General features: G+C 37.9%; 1 protein-coding gene across 3 annotated transcripts; it reads right to left on the bottom strand.

Annotated features, from left to right (window-relative positions):
* Positions 1-2,226: 2,226 nt before the first annotated feature.
* Positions 2,227-17,318, bottom strand: ovol1a (ovo-like zinc finger 1a). 3 transcript variants are annotated; one of them, XM_008435614.2, is made up of 5 exons: positions 16,770-17,318; positions 6,458-6,678; positions 5,425-5,643; positions 4,497-4,641; positions 2,227-3,038 (listed from the first exon to the last, which is right to left on the bottom strand). In XM_008435614.2, the coding sequence occupies exons 1-5, from the start codon at positions 16,867-16,869 to the stop codon at positions 2,695-2,697; spliced, it is 1,029 nt and encodes a 342-aa protein (XP_008433836.1). In that variant the 5' UTR covers positions 16,870-17,318; the 3' UTR covers positions 2,227-2,694. The 3 variants fall into 3 exon arrangements, with proteins under 3 accessions (XP_008433836.1, XP_081455690.1, XP_081455691.1); XM_081599564.1 differs by lacking the exon at positions 16,770-17,318 and adding an exon at positions 15,884-16,754; XM_081599565.1 differs by lacking the exon at positions 16,770-17,318 and adding an exon at positions 9,405-11,602.
* Positions 17,319-17,453: the final 135 nt, after the last annotated feature.

The raw sequence follows: 17,453 nt of genomic DNA on the forward strand, positions 1-17,453 counted from the left end.
CACTTGTGTTTTCCAGCAGCCATTGTACAGGGCATTCAGGGGTAAAATCATCGGACAAAACATGCTGGAGTTCCATTTGGGTTGCAAATGGAACCTGGCTGGGCTTTGCTGGTGTCAGAGTTGGGTTCCTAACACCAAAAACATAAACCTGTTGCCAATAAAACGACAGGGTGTTTTTTCATGCAGTTGGGCTGCATTTAGAGGCAGTTGTGACCCAAATGGAAGTAAATAAATGTGCAAAATGTGAATTTTGCACAATAGATCCCCTTTAAAGTTAATGTAGACTCCTTTTTTGTGGTAAAAATGTGGTTTTACAAAACATCCTGGATGTTTTGTAAAACCACATTTTTACCCCGACGTCACGTGTATGCCAAAATATGTGAAAGTCAGTCCTATTTTGAACCAGATTTGGGTCTGGACTTTGACTAGGCCATCAAGTAATCTTTGGACTTTCTACAACAGCTCATAATAACTTTGGCTAAAAAAGATAAATGACCAAGTGAACTGAAATGTTTGTTAAAATTAAGAAGCCAAACTGTTTTCTTGATTTTCTGGAAACAACTGCTTGGTCAGAAACATTTAACCCACTGAGGAGTAAAACGCTTCAGTTGGTGTTTGTTTTACTCCGGCGCCGTTTTCAAACATGTAGTTATGTGTCTAAACATGATCTAAACCAGGACTGTGTGTGTTAATCCAACTCTGAACTGGAGCAGACTGGATGTTGAAATGTTGGTTTCTCAGAGAATAGCATCTGACTCATGCTAGCATCTCTAACTCCACACTATGCACTGCAAAAACACAAAATCTTACCCAGTATTTTGGTCTCGTTTCTAGTTCAAATATCTAGAATTGACTGAAAACAAGCTCATATTTCTTGCTGAAAAGTCACTTGAAAGTTAATTCTTTATTTGAAGTCTACTAAGATATTTGCATTAGAACCTAAACCAAAACTACTAACATTTTGTTTTTGCAGTGTATCATAATCCCTTAACGTCTTCAGTGACCAGTTTAACATCGCTGCTTTGCCGTGAACGGTCAGTTTTTAAATGTGTGAGGTGTTTTTTAAATTAAAAAGCCAAATTTCACACCGATTGTTTGTTTATAGACGTAGAAATGAGCGATTCAGCAGAAAAAAATGCTTGTTGGTTTAATTTGAAGATTTGTGTTTCCTCTGGTCATCAAATTTTCCAATCAGAATAAAAGGACGACGCTTCAAGAACAATGTTTTCGCCTGGACACCAACATTTACAAGAACAAATGTAAATGTGTTCATATTAGTGCAGCTGAAACCCAGTTTGAGTTTTAAAATCCAGAATAAATTGAAACTTGTTCACCCAATTCATCAGTTGTATATTGAATTTCCATTTTAAGTCAAGAAAATATATTTTTTTTGTAGTTCATTGCAGTTGGTTTGTGTTGATTTTTTATATTATACTTAAAATAAATAAATATACGCCTTGGGTCAGCAACTATTTCAAGGAGCCACTTCTGTCTATAAAAATCAATACTTAGAGCTGCAGAAATGGTTCTCCATATTTAATATTATTATTTTATTAGTGAATGAAACTAAAGTAAACTCAATGTTTTCAGATTTTAGAACAAAAATTAATCATTAACTTACAAAGGAGAAAAATATGTTTATTTTGTACAAGTGTCCAGTAGCCCATTTAAAAATATAGAGCACACAGTTTGAAGCTAAAAATATATATATTATTATTATACTAAAAGCTTTGTGCCAATGGTTTCCTTCTATTGGAGATATTGCATAAAATCACACAGAATAACTGCTAAAATACCATTTATTATTGCATTTAGAATTAAATAAACAATTCTTACTTGGTTTAGTAAAAGTCACATGCTCAGAGTTACACAAATAAATTAGTATTGAACTGAAATTCATTATTTTTCTATCCTGAAATAATAGAAACTGGTTTAAATTCAGATATCGGAAGTCCAAAATGAAAAATTCTGACCCATTTTCTTTAAGATTTGCTTCACTTCTGTCAGATTTACCTGTATTTATTTAGCATAATTTTAATCAATGCTTATCCAGACTTTCTGAAGAAACTTTTATTCAAGTTATTTATTTGTTGTTTTACAAATCTGGTGTTGCTGTTTCTTTATTATTTTAGAAAGTCTCATTAGACAAGTTGTTAAACTCCTGAGCTGCAAATTTAAAAAACACCAAAGAATTTATTTAAAAGAACGAACAAAATCAAGTCGATGTTATGTAATATATTACTTGCTTTAATAATAATAACAATAAAGTGTTTTCCATTAAAAAAATTAATCTCTTCTGTTGCACAGAGAAACCCACTGGTAGCATAGTCTCATACAAAAATATAAAGATGAGCCAAAACAAAATGAGGCGAACAAAGTTTGCGTTGTTGGATGAAAGGTTCTGATCCGGAGCGTCGTCTAAAAGGTTCCACCCCGTTTGAGGTTCTTCTTGGAGCAATAAAGTAAAAATAAAAATTTATTCCCTGAGGATGAAAGTTGAGATGTCATAATGTTGTGACTCATTCATGTCAAGCTTACTCTTCTTACTGCATCAACATTTTACCAATTTTCTTACAAAACAGACCCAAATCCAAACCCTTTCTATCAGTATAAATATATAAACAAAACACTCTACATGTCCGTGAGAGAACACGCCCCTCCTTCATCCACCCTGTCTCAGTTTCTGGCGGCGATCTACTGCCCGGCCGATCCGTTGGTGTCGTCGCTGTCGGCCTCCCGGGGCGAGCTGGGAGCGGATCCTCCGACGGAGCCGGAGGCCGGCGCTCCCGGCCCGCCGGCCCGCCGCGCGGCCTTCCCCTTCAGCAGCTGGCTGTCCGGGTGCAGCGAGTGGAGGTGGCGGACCAGCTCGTCCTGAGTGCCGGCCGTGTGGCCGCACTCCTCGCACACGTACAGCTTGTTGCGGCGCTCCTTGTAGGCGTACTTCAGGGTGACGCTGTGGATCTTCTTCATGTGGGACTCCAGGGAGCAGCGCTGGGTGAAGGCCTTGTCGCACAGCGAGCATTTGTACGGGCGGACGCCTGGAAAACATCAATCAATCAATCAATCAAATTTATTTGTATCGCACATTTCAGCAACAAGGCCGATTAAAAAGAAGAAACCAGGAACAAACATCACATTTTGTCATATTAATCAATATTCCATTTATTGTGGTTCAAAAGCAACTCTGGTTTTTAGTGTTGATTTAAATGAACTCAGTGTTTCAGCTGTTTTGCAGTTTTCTGGAACTTTGTTACAGATTCGTGGTGGATAGAAACTGAACACTGCAAAATCACAAAATCTTACCAAGTACTTTTGGTCCAGTGCAAATATCTTGGTACACTTGAAATGAGACAAAAATAACTTACAAGTAACTTTTCAGTGAGATATAGAAGCTTGTTTTAGAGAAACTCGCCTCATAATTAACTTTACAATGGATAACGCCAGAGAAAATATATATGGATGATGCTTTAAAAACAATGTTTATGCCAGGAAAGCAACGCGCTTAGATGAGAAAATGTTGAGACACAACATGAGACAAGACTCATAATTAACAATTTTATAAAAGGTGAAAAATGTCGTGTTTTACGTGAATTGATCTGCCAAAGTAACTAGAACTTTTTCAACAATATTAAGGAATTATTTACTAAAACAAACTCCTACATCTTGCTAAAAACGTCACTTCTAAGTTAGTTTTGTCTTATTTTAAAAGTACTGAGATATTTGAACTAGAAACTAAACCAAAAATACTTGGTAATATTTTGTGTTTTTGCAGTGATTTCTGCTTCTCCATGTTTGGTTCTGGTTCTGGGGATGCAGAGCAGAACCAAAACCAGAAGACCTGAGAGATCTGAAAGGTTGCTATGACGACAGCAGATTGTGGTGCTAAACCGTTCAGTGGTTTATAAACTAACAACAGTATTTTAAAGTCTATTCTCTTAGCTACAGGAGCCAGAGTAGGGACTTTAGTCCTGGGTGATGTGCTCTAACTTCCTGGTTTTAGTCAGAACTCCAGCAGCAGCATCTGGAGCTGACTGATTTATTAGTCAGACCTGTGAAGATGCTGCTACAGTAATCGATGAGACTAAAGACAAACGCATGGATGAGTTTTTCTAGATCTTACTTAATCCTGGAAATGTTCTTCAGATGATAGAAGGCCGACTTTGTAACTGTCTTTACGTGACTGTGAAGGTTGAGGTCAGAGTTCATCACCACACCCAGACTTGATCGTTCTTCTTTAGGTCCAAAGATAATAGCTTCAGTTTTGTTTCTGTTCAGCTGGAGAAAGTTTTGGCACCCCCACACATTTATCTGTTCTATCAGCGCTTGGATGGGTTCAGAGTCACCTGGTGGCATCAAAATGTAGAGCTGTGTGTCATCTGCGTAGTTTTGATATCTGATCTTACTACCTGTCATTACCTGAGCTAATGGGAGCTCATACATCTGTTTAAAGGCTTATTGAACCTGGATACTGCAGGAAAATCAAAGCAAGGACGTACCTGTGTGCGTGCGGACATGTCTCTTGAGGTCAAAGGTGTCGTTGAAGCCTTTCCCACAGAAGGTGCACAGGTGTCTCTTGGTCTCACTGTGGCATTTGATGTGTCTGTTCAACATGCGCTGGAACTGGAAAGTCTTCTGGCAAACCTGAAACCAGCAACAATTTATAGACCCATAATTTTTACTGAATACACAACCTGACAGGAAGTCAACTGAGTTCTAAACTTGAAGGTGTGTGTTGACCCAGATCGACACATCAAAGCGAGATGTCAGGATGATCTCGCCTTGGTGATTTAATGGCTTTTCATCAGAACAATGTTGCTATATTTACACTATAGCAACACTACACTTTACACTATAATTCACACACAGAATTAAACTGCAGCTTTAATTCTGTGTGTGCAGAATTAAAGCTGCAGTTTGTAACTTTTATAGAAAAATATGTATCATGAGCATTTATTAACTCTGTCACCATGTTGTTGCAGTTTAAAATGAGACAAATAATCTGTGAAAAGTTCGACTTCCTCCACTTCCTCCCTGAGCTGCTATTGAAGAAACGAACAGCTCCCCCCCAAAAACAATCAATCAGAGGGAGGAGGAGGGGCTTAGTGCTATCAATCGATCTTGTGTATGTGCTACTAAATTTGCAAATGGTGGAGAAATAACTCGCTGTTACAGTAAAACCATTTTTCCCCTGTCTATGCTAACTACCATTAATTCAATTTAATTAAATGATAATTTATTGATCCAAATTCTTGTAATATTACCACTTTATTATCAGAATTTTATCTTTCAATGTTTACATTCTTTTTATATGACCTTAGAGCAGAGCATACAGAATGACATAACTTTAAAACATTTATGTCTGATCTGGAAGAATCAATAATGAATGAAATAAGGAGATTAATCACTTTAATTGTGTGGTTATACCTGACACACAAACACTCCTGCTGCTGTGGGCGGAGGGTTCTGACTTTGACCCGTTGGTCTGGTCACCATGGATGGCGGCTCCGATGGAGCGGGGGTTTGTTTGGGGGCAGCTGGCATCACAGCGGCTTGTGGAGGTAGAGATTGTGGACTGGGAATGGGAATGGGAGGAAGAGCTGGAGGAAGAGGAGCGGGATCAGGAGGCAGCTCGCCTGTAGTTACCTGTTAGAGAGAAAAAATACTGTTCAGGCTGAAATGAACGAAGCATGAGTTTCTGCTGATGACGTTACAGCTGTAAGAAGTTTTCCTTTCACAAAGAAAATGTTTTATTCTCTATATAACTAGATATTATTACAAAAACATGTCAGGGCAAATGTAGATAGGAAAAGAAAAAAAAGGAGGAGTATATTTCCACCAATAAGCTCGGAAATTTGGAGATCGATATCAGAAATTTTATTGAAAAGAACTTGGAAATTTCTGAGATTGAAAAGTCACAAATAAGCTAGAAAAAACTTTTTCAATTTTCTAGAAAATTCTATGAAAATTTATGGAGTTTCAAAATCTGACATTTTTGACTTTTCTAACTCAAAAATTTCAACTTTTGAAACATTTTAAAAATTATTTCTAAAAATAATTTCTCAGTCATATAAAAAAATTAGATTAATCTCAGAAATGTCCATTTTTTTCTAAAAAATTTCTGAGTTCGAAAGGTCCAAAAAAATGTTAACTTTTCACACTAAGAAAATTTCAAAAGTAGAAAATATTTGACTTTGAAACTTTTTTTAGAAAGTTTCTCTGATAAATCTCAAAATTTCTAGGAAATTTTCCACTTTTCAAAATCAGAAATTTCCTGGGGTTTTTTTCTAGAAAATTTCTGAGATTTATCTTTTTTGGCATAATTCTCATGTTTTTCTATCTACAGTGGCTTTAATAGCCATTGTTCATCAACCATTACCACTATAAAATGTTAGACAAATATCTCATTTTTCTAATATTGTATAGTGTGAACTGCAGGTGTGTTTGTTTCCTTTCTCACCTTCATTTTGGACCGGACATACAACGACCCGCTGTGTAAGCTGCGCCTGATGTCCGACCTTCCCGGTGAGCCGCTCGGACTCCGCGGTTGTCCGAGCACGGTGCTGGACGGCAGCTGGGCGTGGCTGTCCGATGAAGAGCGTTTGGTGAGACAGAGAGGAACGGTCTCCGCAGGACTCGCCTCCACTTCCGTCATCAGACCCGAGTTCGGGAAGATGGAGACTGGATGGACGACAAGGGTAAAATAATGACGTGCTGTGATTATTTTGCATTAACATATTCTGTAAGAACCTCAGGTTGGACGATATGGATGATAAATGATATGAGCATTTCATATCAGTCAATATCAATAATTACTGATCAGTTTTATTGTTGTAAAAATCTGAAATACTGCCAAATTCGAGACGTGACTTTTCCTGTTTCATCCAGTTTTCACTGAATGCCGCCATTTATTTTATCTTTAAGTAGCTGTGAGGCACAGCAGCGTAACTTTAAACTGTTACATAGTTTTATTTACCCATTTACATATTCATTTATTTCACTTTTTTTTGCTTTATTTATTCTACTTTGTCATTTGCAAGACCTTAACACCAATATTGGCAACGTCTGTGGTTATTTTATATTAATTTTATTATTGAATTCTCATATTTCTCATAATGTTAAAGATCTTCTATGCAATGTAAAACAATGTATTATTAAAAAAACAACCACCATCAACCTAGCATAGCTAGTAGAAATGAGAGGTTGAGCAGGTAAAGTCTTTCCTCTGCCTACAACTCCCAGAATGCAGTGCGGTTCTGGAGTTCAGTAAATATTCTATTGATATCAATGATGATGCAAAACCTGGCAATGCATGTTTAAAAAAACAAAACAAAAAGTCCATCTGGTTTTAAACTGGCAGATGTGAAGTGGAATACTGTTGACCAAAGGAGGGAGAGACAAACACAGAAAATTAAAGAAGAAAATTACTGCATTACTGGGTTTCACAATAAGCAGCCATCTTCCACCGCGTCCATATTTGCACAATTCCTCTACTAGCAAACACACAGAATTAAATAAGTGTGTTTGCGTGGGTAGGTGTGCTCCTGTTTGGGCTATTGTCGAGTAAGATTCGCTTTGCACGCAGACACATGCCTGGAAACACACACACACACACACACACGCGCACACACGCTAACCTATACAAAGACATCCCCATTACAGTTAGACTTGCTGAACCAGATGGTCTTGCAGCACCAGCTCTTTACCTTCCTCAAACAATCCACCTCCGCAGGGCTGAGCATCAGAGTTTCTGCGTTATGGTAAAGGTCTACACCAAGCTTATTACAGTTAACTACAGCTAACTGAGAGAACATTTTCATTAACAGATATAATATCCCTTGTTTTTGTGTTTATGAATTTATTTATTAGTCTTTTTCCGCTCACAGAAGCAGTTTACATTGGTTGTCTGCAAGTTACAGCCCTCCGTAACCCTCCAGGTGACACGTCGGCTAATTGGCAAAATGGCGACAGCGAAAGTTGGGAAAAAACTCCAGAGAAAGTTGGTTGTTCAACAATAACTGAATCATTTTTTAAAAAATGATAGCTTCTGGTGAGGATTCATTACCCAATTCAAAATCATAATCACAACACAATGCTTATTGCATATATATTGTAATCTGCACCTAAAAACCAATCAAGATATGAAAAACTAAAATATTAAGTAGTAAAAACATAAGTGAAACTAAACAATATTTAATAAATAAAAACTAACAAATACACTCTAAAAATTAACTAAAAGTAACTGAATTAGACAAAGAAAATGCCACAATGAAATAAAACTAAATTATAACCACGGTGTCCAAGAGCAGAACATAACAGAAAATGTCAAAGAAAGCAACCTGATTGACAGAAAAGGCCAACGGCACATTGTGAAGGTGTGCTTTGGTGTGTGTGTGTGCGTGTGTGTGCGCGCGCTTGCTTCAGGCAGCCCATTGACAGGTGTGGCCCATAGAAAACAAGGAATCAGTTTAGTTTGTCGGGCTTGAATCTGATAAAACCCAAATGTAAATGCAAATGAGGCCCTTGCAGCTAGCTTTAAAGATGAGAAGACACAAAAGCCGATCTATAAACTTACAGAGCTAACGGTTCGCTGTGACACAGTGAGGGCTCTGTGCCGCCTCGGCAGCATATTTGATGAAACGTCACTCACGGAGCCCCAGTGGATCTCCAGGTTTACCAAGAAGCCGTCTGGTTATTATGAAGTCCTGTCAACAATACTAAGTTGCGACTTAAATCTGGGCGATGTGGACTTAAAGTTTTATCACAATATCACAATAATATTGTTGATTCTATGTTGCATGACTTTGTATTTTTGTGTTTGTTATGAGGTAAAGCACCTTGAAATGCCTTGCTACTGAAATGTGATATACAAATACAATTTAATTGATTGATTGAAATAAAGAAGTGTTGTTTGTATCACTAATCTATACACAGTTAATTATATTGATATTTATTGATATTGAACAAACGGTGGAGAAAAACAATAAAAAAAATAGAAATTCTGACAATACGGACAGCTTTCAAGGGTTTTAAGCAGTGCTGGAATTGGAATTTATTATGAAACCAATAAATCAAAAATGTTATCACGATAAGAAATGTATCACAATAAATGATAAACAATATGATGCCTACACCAGTCGCTATGGGGTTGCTATGACAACAATGAACAAGCCACAAGCTTAGAACTAGCTCTCCCCTCGTTCCTATCTAACTTACAAGCATAAGTACATCATAACTATTACTCGCTCAAAATTACTGAGTACTCTACCCAACTCTGCATAATACTAAGATAAATATCAGTGATATTTACTGTAGTACTTACTGCCGAACTAACAAAATGAGCTATAATGTAGCTTTTATCTGCAGGCTAAGATGGACTTTAGCCTACTTGTACTACATGTACTTACTCTGTCAGTCACCAGAACCTTCTTATTCACACGAAGACTCTGTACGTCCTTTACACGCAAGACGCAGGTCACGTCTGAAAAGATCAGATACGTATCGGATATCCAGGGTCCATTCTAAACACTCCGACCCGTGTTGTTCAGACCGTCATGAAAATATCAGATACAGGTCGCATCAAGGCAAAAAATAAAACATTTAAAAAAAGAACGGATTTGGTCACTCGTGCTGCAGTGTGAACGTAACCTTGGATATATGTTCCTAAAGCCGATATGTATCCGATCTTTTCAACTGTAACCTGAATCTGAACGGCCAGGTCGCAGGTCATCCGACCTGAACGTCATTGATACTCGACAAACGTCATTATTCTGCGTCCTGATACACGCAAGCGGGAAGAAAAACAACAACCATAATGGACTATAATCAGGATTAAGTTGTTAATGTAATGGCTCCGGTTAGACAACAACGTACAAATCATAAGCTACGCTCCACCGTTAGCGTTTACTTCCGCAAACACTGAGCGCTACTTCTTCTTTTTTATAGCGGTTGGGTACGTGTGACATTATTGCGCCCTCTACTGCACATGAGGAACACTTTCAGGTCGTTTGCAGTTCACACTGGAGATCGCATACAAGTCGCATATATTTAAAAGTGTGAACGGCCATGCAAAACAAAAAAACAAATAACAAAAAAAAAACATTTCACAAAAAAATTGAATTGAGCATTACGGTCTGCAGTCTGAAAGACAAAATGTTACAAAAGAAGAGATGTTTATAAAGTTAATTGTGTAATTATGATGGGTAGTTCATGGAGGAGTAACGTCCGATTGTTATTCGTTTGCTGAAGATTATACTTGTTGAAAGGATCAGTACCACAAGAAGAAAAGTAAATAACATTTCCTTGAAATGGCCTAAAAGTCTTAATTACCTCTGTGCATTGATAGTTTCTGTGGTGACTGCTGCTTGTGGACATTTAATCTCAACTTGCATTGTTTGCTCACCCCTCCTTCCCCCCATCACCAATGAATGAGATGTGTGTATGTCTGGGTGTAACTGGATGACGGGGTTCAAAATACCCAAAGTTCTTTTATTTCACGATGAAGTGAAAGGAGGAACACCAGTGCTGTTTGCACATGTTTTAGTATTTTTATTTTTTTATTTATAGCATGGCTCAGCTGAGAGAAAGAGTCAACAATCAGCAGATAACTTTATCAAACACTGGGTGTGAGTCAGGGTGTGTTTGCTAAAGGTGTATTGTCTGCAGCAACCGGCTGTTCATAGGGTCCGTTACATTTTCCTCCATTCAATAAATATTAACCTTCAGACAGCTTTAGGAGCAACACTGAAAGTAGATCCCACAATACACAGAGATCATTTAAGACCAACTGATTTAACACCTGGGTCATTTTAGAGCCAACATTTCCTATTTTTTCCAGTTTTATGTTTGTTTTATAAACAGGCAGTAGTTAGCATTTGTTAGCCAGGTTTAGCATACAGGATGCCCATCAATTTTATCTCTTTTAAACAATAGAGCAGCACAGATTTAACCTCTGAATGTAAAACATTTAAAACAGATGGCTATATAATAAGTTACTTATTATATAGCCACTGAGTTGAGAATTGTGTACCTCAACTCAGTTTTTTTCTTTTACAAAACGCTAAAATTATATCTGCTTTCCTGTAAATCATCTGCAGCTACTGAAATGAGCTGGTTTAATGATGTTTAGATTAGCAACAACTGGTAGTCTACGCAGATTGTATTCACATAATTTTAATTACTGAATCTACAACATTTAAAACTACAGCTATGTCACTTCAAATGTGAACCAAAACTTACATATATTTTTTCCTTTACAGAAAAGCTAACTTTATATCTGCTTTCCTGTAGATTTTCTGCTGCTACTGAAAGAAGCTAATTAGCTTGACTTGGTTTAAGTATGCTTAGATTAGCATAACAACTTGTATTTTACTTTATTGAATACAGTTTTTTAATTGTAAAACATCCATCCATTTTCTTTACACCCTTGTCCCTTAGTGGGGTCAGGAGGGTTGCTGGTGCCTATCTCCAGCTAACGTTCCGGGCGAGAGGCGGGGTCACCCTGGACAGGTCGCCAGTCTGTCGCAGGGCAACACAGAGACACACAGGACAAACAACCATGCACACACACACTCACACCTAGGGAAAATTAGGAGAGGCCAATTAACCTGACAGTCATGTTTTTGGACTGTGGGAGGAAACCGGAGAACCCGGAGAAAACCCACCATGCACAGGGAGAACATGCAAACTTCATGCAGAAAGACCGGGGCCAGGAATCGAACCCAGAACCTTTTTGCTGCAAGGCAACAGCTCTACCAACTGCGCCACTGTGTAAAACAATACATTTTAAATTGCTAAAATTTAAAGAAATACACAAGAGACTAAAAACTGCATTGAAAACAATCCAGCACTAATAAATAATTTTTAGGACAAGTTCAGAGCAAAGCTTAGCTGTTTTGGCAAATTGTGGTGAAAATAATAAAATAATATATAAAACTTTCAGGGAATTTTTATATTTCCGTAAGCTGCTACCTGGGCTAAGTTTAGCTTAGCATGACGGAAGTTACTGATCAGACAGAATTTAACTGCCAAGTTTCTGCTAGTTAGCTTTGCTTAATTAAGTCAAGTTTGGGAGAACTGAAACAAACATGTTTTAGTGGTAATAATCAGTTTCTCAAAATGTAAAGACCATACTTATGCATGAAATGAGAAAGCTGAGATTGCGTCCCAAAACTCAAGCTTTAAATGATACTCTTTATACCATGTTTTAAGCTTAAAAAATGCTAATCAGTGAAAATGTTATGTGCTTGACTGTTAGCCACAAAAATACTTAAACTAAAGTTCTTGGAGTATGTTCCTGTTTTTATAAAATAATGGACCAAATGTGTTGCTTCAAACAAAATGCCTGACTTCATATGTGGAGTGACAAAATTTGATCCCCATAAATCTGAAACTCTCAAAGAAGAACGAGATACAAAATCATATTTTAGAAATGAAAAAAGATAATTATACCTTAAGTAGTAAGGAGAGACTTCATTGGATGAATATTTCTACTACCCCACAAACCTTCAAACAGATTATAATTTGTTTGAAGGTCTGCAGGCGTTGATGGTGGAAAAGATGACTTTTTAAAGAAAGTTTAGCAGGGCCTGAACTTTTATAAATCAGATTTTTAAGATATGTATTTTATGTGAAGTTTAGATCTCATCTTACTTAGCTCTATGAAGAAAACACTCAATCACAAACAGACACGTCCTGTTTCTTTTTCATATCAACTAGTCACAGTTAAAGCTACAGCACCTTATATTTTCTTTGTGCTGGTGGAAAATCCAGAACAACAACATATATTTCCTTAAAGATCGTCACCTTTGACCAGATATTTCTACTATTAAGATAAACATTTGGCATCTTTAACGAATGACTTGATACAATTCAAAATATATAATTATGTTGTCGAGAAACATACATGACTTAAAAGAGTGGCAGCATTCTTGCATAAAGACACTAAATGCGGAATAACTGGCTCTACAGGCTATTGCTGACTTCTTAAGAAAGGCAAATTTAAGATTTGTTTTAATGTAATTGTGGTTTACATCTAAATGTAACCCAAATTAAACTATTTCCCAATTAAATATTCAATGGACAGTTAAATCTGAGCATTGACGTGAAGGAAAACTGCATGTTTTTGTTGCTGCTTGTAACATTAATGCTCCTGTTACTCAACTAAACCCTCATCAGTTGTGTGTAATCTCAGAGGTGGGCCAAAGCAAACTGTTTTCACACCGATGATACATCAGAAGCTGGTCCTGGCACATGTTTGTGGATTATGAGATAAAAATAAAACTCCAACACACACATAAATACACACCATCTGGAGATTTGTCCAAACTGATGGCATCCTGTGGCTTATAAAAAGTATTCAACACGCCTTCTACTCTCTTTCCGTCTAAGGTAATTATCATACCTCTGTCTGCGTGTTTGTGTGTGTGTGTGTTTTTATTTGACTGCGGCCTCTCTTTTGTAAGTGCGTGTGGACGCCAACGCAATCCAGGCAGGTACATCAAGTAACGGCACATACCAGAAACTGTACCAGAGACCGTTGCTGGGTTTTGTTCAGGGTGTTGACGATGCGTCACTGCGTACAGGTGCCGCAGGTTTAGTTTTTGACATGTAGTTCTTAAATTTAAATTATATAATAGGATCTTCTACATTTGCAGTGACTTTTTAGCAAAATTCAAAATGGGTTTGGAGGCGGCAGCATGGGAATGTCTTAAGAAGACATTTAAGTGGGTGTTAATGTGGGTAACGTGGCTCTTTGCCCGGGGCGTAACTGTGTAAAAGGGAGGCATGAGCGTTCCAAAAAATATATATTTTGCGTGTAGCTAGCACTGAAAATCTAAAACAACGGATGACCTTTGAACTGAAATGAACAGAGATTCTTCTGAAAGAGTGAGCTTGACACTCCTAAATCTGGGGTGTCCAAAATTGGCAAAGAAAATGAAATGAAAGCTAAAGTCAAGTCAAGTAGTGATGAATAAAATGGACTATTCATCACAAATCCAAAACTTAAAATAGATGTTTTTTATATGTTTACTGTGGTAAAAGAAAAGCATGTAGTTTTCAATTTTTTTTTAGCTCAATGGAACAAATTTATTTTGTATAAGAATTTAATTTGGGTCACTTTCTTTCAAAAAGTTTGCTCATTTTTAGCCATTTAATTGATTAAACAAAACCTAACTCGGCTGCAGCAAAACTGGCTTTCAAATAAGTCTTTGGTTAAACATGACTTTTTATAAAAACTTTGTAACATCTTCTATTGCTATAGAAAACGATGTAATTATTTTATCCAGATTAAAAAAAAAGGGATGAGACAAATGGTGATGCTGTTCCTCTCTACTGGTCAAAGTTAATTGGAAGAGGGAGATTTCCAAGATAGCAGCCCAGTTAGTGAGCAGTTAGAGAACGGCACTTCTCCAGATAAAGATTATCGTCACAGCCACGTTATCAGACTTTTAGAGTCTCATAATATGAACCTGCACATCATGATGCTGCATTTAAGGCCAAGTGTTTCTCAGGAAGTCACAGGTGTTGGGATGTCAGACATTTAGCGTTTGGTGACACATAAAACTGTATTTTGTTTTTTTGTGGGGTTTTTTTTAAAACACGGCAGTGAAAAGCAGGAAGGAAGCAAAGATCTCAAGCTTTGACAGTTCATAATGTCGACTTATTGGGGAAAATCACTGGAAACAGAGTTTTGCTGAAATACGAATGGCAACTTGGGAAAAAAATAAGGATGATGTTGGTTTTGAATGGCTTTAACGGCATTTAATACATGAGTATCAAAAGATTATACTCAAGTAATAGTATCACTACTACTTCAACAACTCTTACTCAAGTAAAAGTAAAAAAGTATTTGGTGAAAAAAAAGAAGTTATGTTTAAATTCTGGTATTTTAAATACTAAAATAACATTTTAAACATTTGAAACAATTTTCCAATAAAAATTTGAAACTAGTACTTAATATAGGTCGTATGTAAAAACATAAGCATGCATGTGAGAAAGGGGTGAAGTACTTCCAGTGACAGTGTGTGATTTTACTGCATTTTCACCTGGTAGTAAATAACAGTAAAACAACAAAGATTGTTTCCAGACAAGAGGTCTCACTTTGACAAAGTCTAGGCGTGTATTGGTGAATTTCTGGTTAAAATCTGTTTGTTCTTCATTCAGTGGAAAACAAACTGAATGAAGTTTGTATAATTATTTCTGTGGAGAAAACAGAAATCTCTAATTTTACTCAAGTAAGAGTAGCTTTCACTTTTACTTGCGTACATTTACTCAAGTAAAAGTAAATGTACTTTTAGGAGTTATCAACACCTAAAAGTACATTCTTTTAAAAATTTAGTGAAGTAAATGTAACAGTGACTACCTGCCTCTGATTAGCCCAGATATTAAAGTTTTGGGGGCAGCCCAAAGTAACCGTCAAGTATTTGAAATTTATGAACTTATAGTCATTTTTAAGGTGAAACAACATTAATGGACACATGAATCCAGCCATCATCAGTTGGCATTATCAGTTCATAACTAATTATGTATAAAACCTGGGCCAGATTTTAGAAAGGGCTTACGTAGCTGTAGCCCAGGGTCCCAATTTTTGGGGTGCCAACTGATTTTATTTTATTCTTTTAAAGAATATTTAACAAACATATACTTTATATAAAAGTGACATGCCCATACCAGGTGAATTGCAATAATATTTTGGGATTTTTATGAATATAAGCAATAGTAAAATATTAGAAAATAGAAGAACTTATAGGACTTTTTTGAGGTAACAACATGGACTTACTGTTTATCATCAGATCATACATAATTACATATACAATTACCTATTAACGAAGTGTAATTTTAATAACTGAAAGAATTGATCAAGATGAATAAATTTAACACATACATATTATTTATCGAGCTGAAACCGGGTTTCCTGCTGCCCTTGTCGTCTCAAACAGCCATGGAGGAGGATGTAGAAGTCAATGATTAAAAGTTAACGGGAGAGAGGAGAGGAAGACGCACACAAACAAACCCAGTGAAGAAGGAGCGGGGGAAGGGTCAGAGGGTGGAGAGGTTTAGGGTGTAGTCCGTTACTTGTTATCTGATACCGGCGGCCTGTTACAATAAAAAGTCCGCCGACGGCAACAATGGGGATTGTTCTCAAAAAGATGAGGAGGGGGACAGAAAGATGTTCCCCAGATTGAGACCATGACAGTAAGAGTGTCACTTCAGAAACCCGGATCGCTTTGCCTCTTAATTTGAAGTGTTTTCTGTCTATTTGTAATGAATCAACAAATGTCAGGGAGCCAGCCAGCCTGGAGTTTTATAAGTAGCAGCCACTGAACAAGGAAGGAGGGCAATCAGGGGTTGAAGGTCGATCTGGGAAGCAATCAGAAAGGCCCGTTGCGAAAGGAGGCAAACATTTAATCATTATATAATCTGTTTATGTCCATTTTAATTGAACGATTTATGCTTAAGCGGGTATGGATATGGATTTCTATCCGCAAACGAAAACAAACAGAGCAGCCGCTGAACCCGCAGGCTCTCCGGGGCCCCGCCGGGATTCCCGTTACTCGCATCCAGACTCCGGACCCCCTCCGTGCACCACCTGCCACACCGACACCGACACCAGCGTTCCCGGCCCGACCCCCAAAAACCCCGCGTAAAACATCCTCCAATCTGTGCGTAAAGGCACCGGGTCACGCACTTCCTCCGCTTGGCGGGTCTCCGTTTCGTTCATTCCTTCCTGAAGCAGCGAACATGGCTCATTACCGCAGCAGCGGACTCACCTGGGATGTAGACGTCCCCCCGCTCATGATCGGGCAGCTCGCTCCAGTTCCGCTTTCCAGGCGAAACGTTCGCCTTTTTCACCAGAAAGGCCCGCGGCATGCTCGATCAAAGCCAGCCAGTCCGTGTTGGCTGATTTCTTTTTTTAATTTAGCGCGAGGGAAGTTTTCAGAAAAGTAGCGACGTCAAAACCAGGTAACCGTTTAAAAGCAGGAAGCTTGAGGGGGAAAATGGAAAGAGTAGATCCTCTTCTTTTTTTTTCACCCCTTCTTGCGCTTTTTCGTCTTGTTTCCACAAGCTTTATCTTCTAATATCTTAGCACTTTTCTTTCTCTCAAAGTCAGATTTTAAGGTTTGAAGAAGGTCCGGACAGGTGAGTCTGCTCAGGTGAGGCAGGTAAAGTCAGCGCGGACTCCGCAGCGCCTTCAAATAACGGGAGAGTGGGTTGAGGGAAAAAAGAAAAGAAAAAAAAACGGCAGATATCCCCGATCACACACACACACACACACAGAGACACACACACACACACACACATTGAGTCACGACAGAGGTGGGTCAAACAGCAGCTCAGGTGCTCATTTAAAAGGAGAAAAAAAGCAGGAAACAGGCGCCAGCACGCATGCGCGGCAGAAATAACGGTGACAACAGGCTGGAGGGAGACTGGGTTAGGCCTCAGTATACCTGCTG

The sequence above is a fragment of the Poecilia reticulata genome, chromosome 18, assembly GCF_904066995.2.
Source record: "Poecilia reticulata chromosome 18, P_reticulata-male-v2, whole genome shotgun sequence".
Classification (NCBI taxonomy): domain Eukaryota; kingdom Metazoa; phylum Chordata; class Actinopteri; order Cyprinodontiformes; family Poeciliidae; genus Poecilia; species Poecilia reticulata.

Bases quoted from the DNA above. Each gene is read 5' to 3' on its own strand.
- ovol1a (XM_008435614.2), bottom strand. From the start codon at position 16,869: ATGCCGCGGGCCTTTCTGGTGAAAAAGGCGAACGTTTCGCCTGGAAAG. The intron at 5,644-6,457 runs GTGAGAAAGGAA...TCTCTCTAACAG, and splicing joins ATGTCCGGTCCAAAATGAAG to GTAACTACAGGCGAGCTGCC. The intron at 4,642-5,424 runs GTATAACCACAC...TGCTGGTTTCAG, and splicing joins CAGGAGTGTTTGTGTGTCAG to GTTTGCCAGAAGACTTTCCA.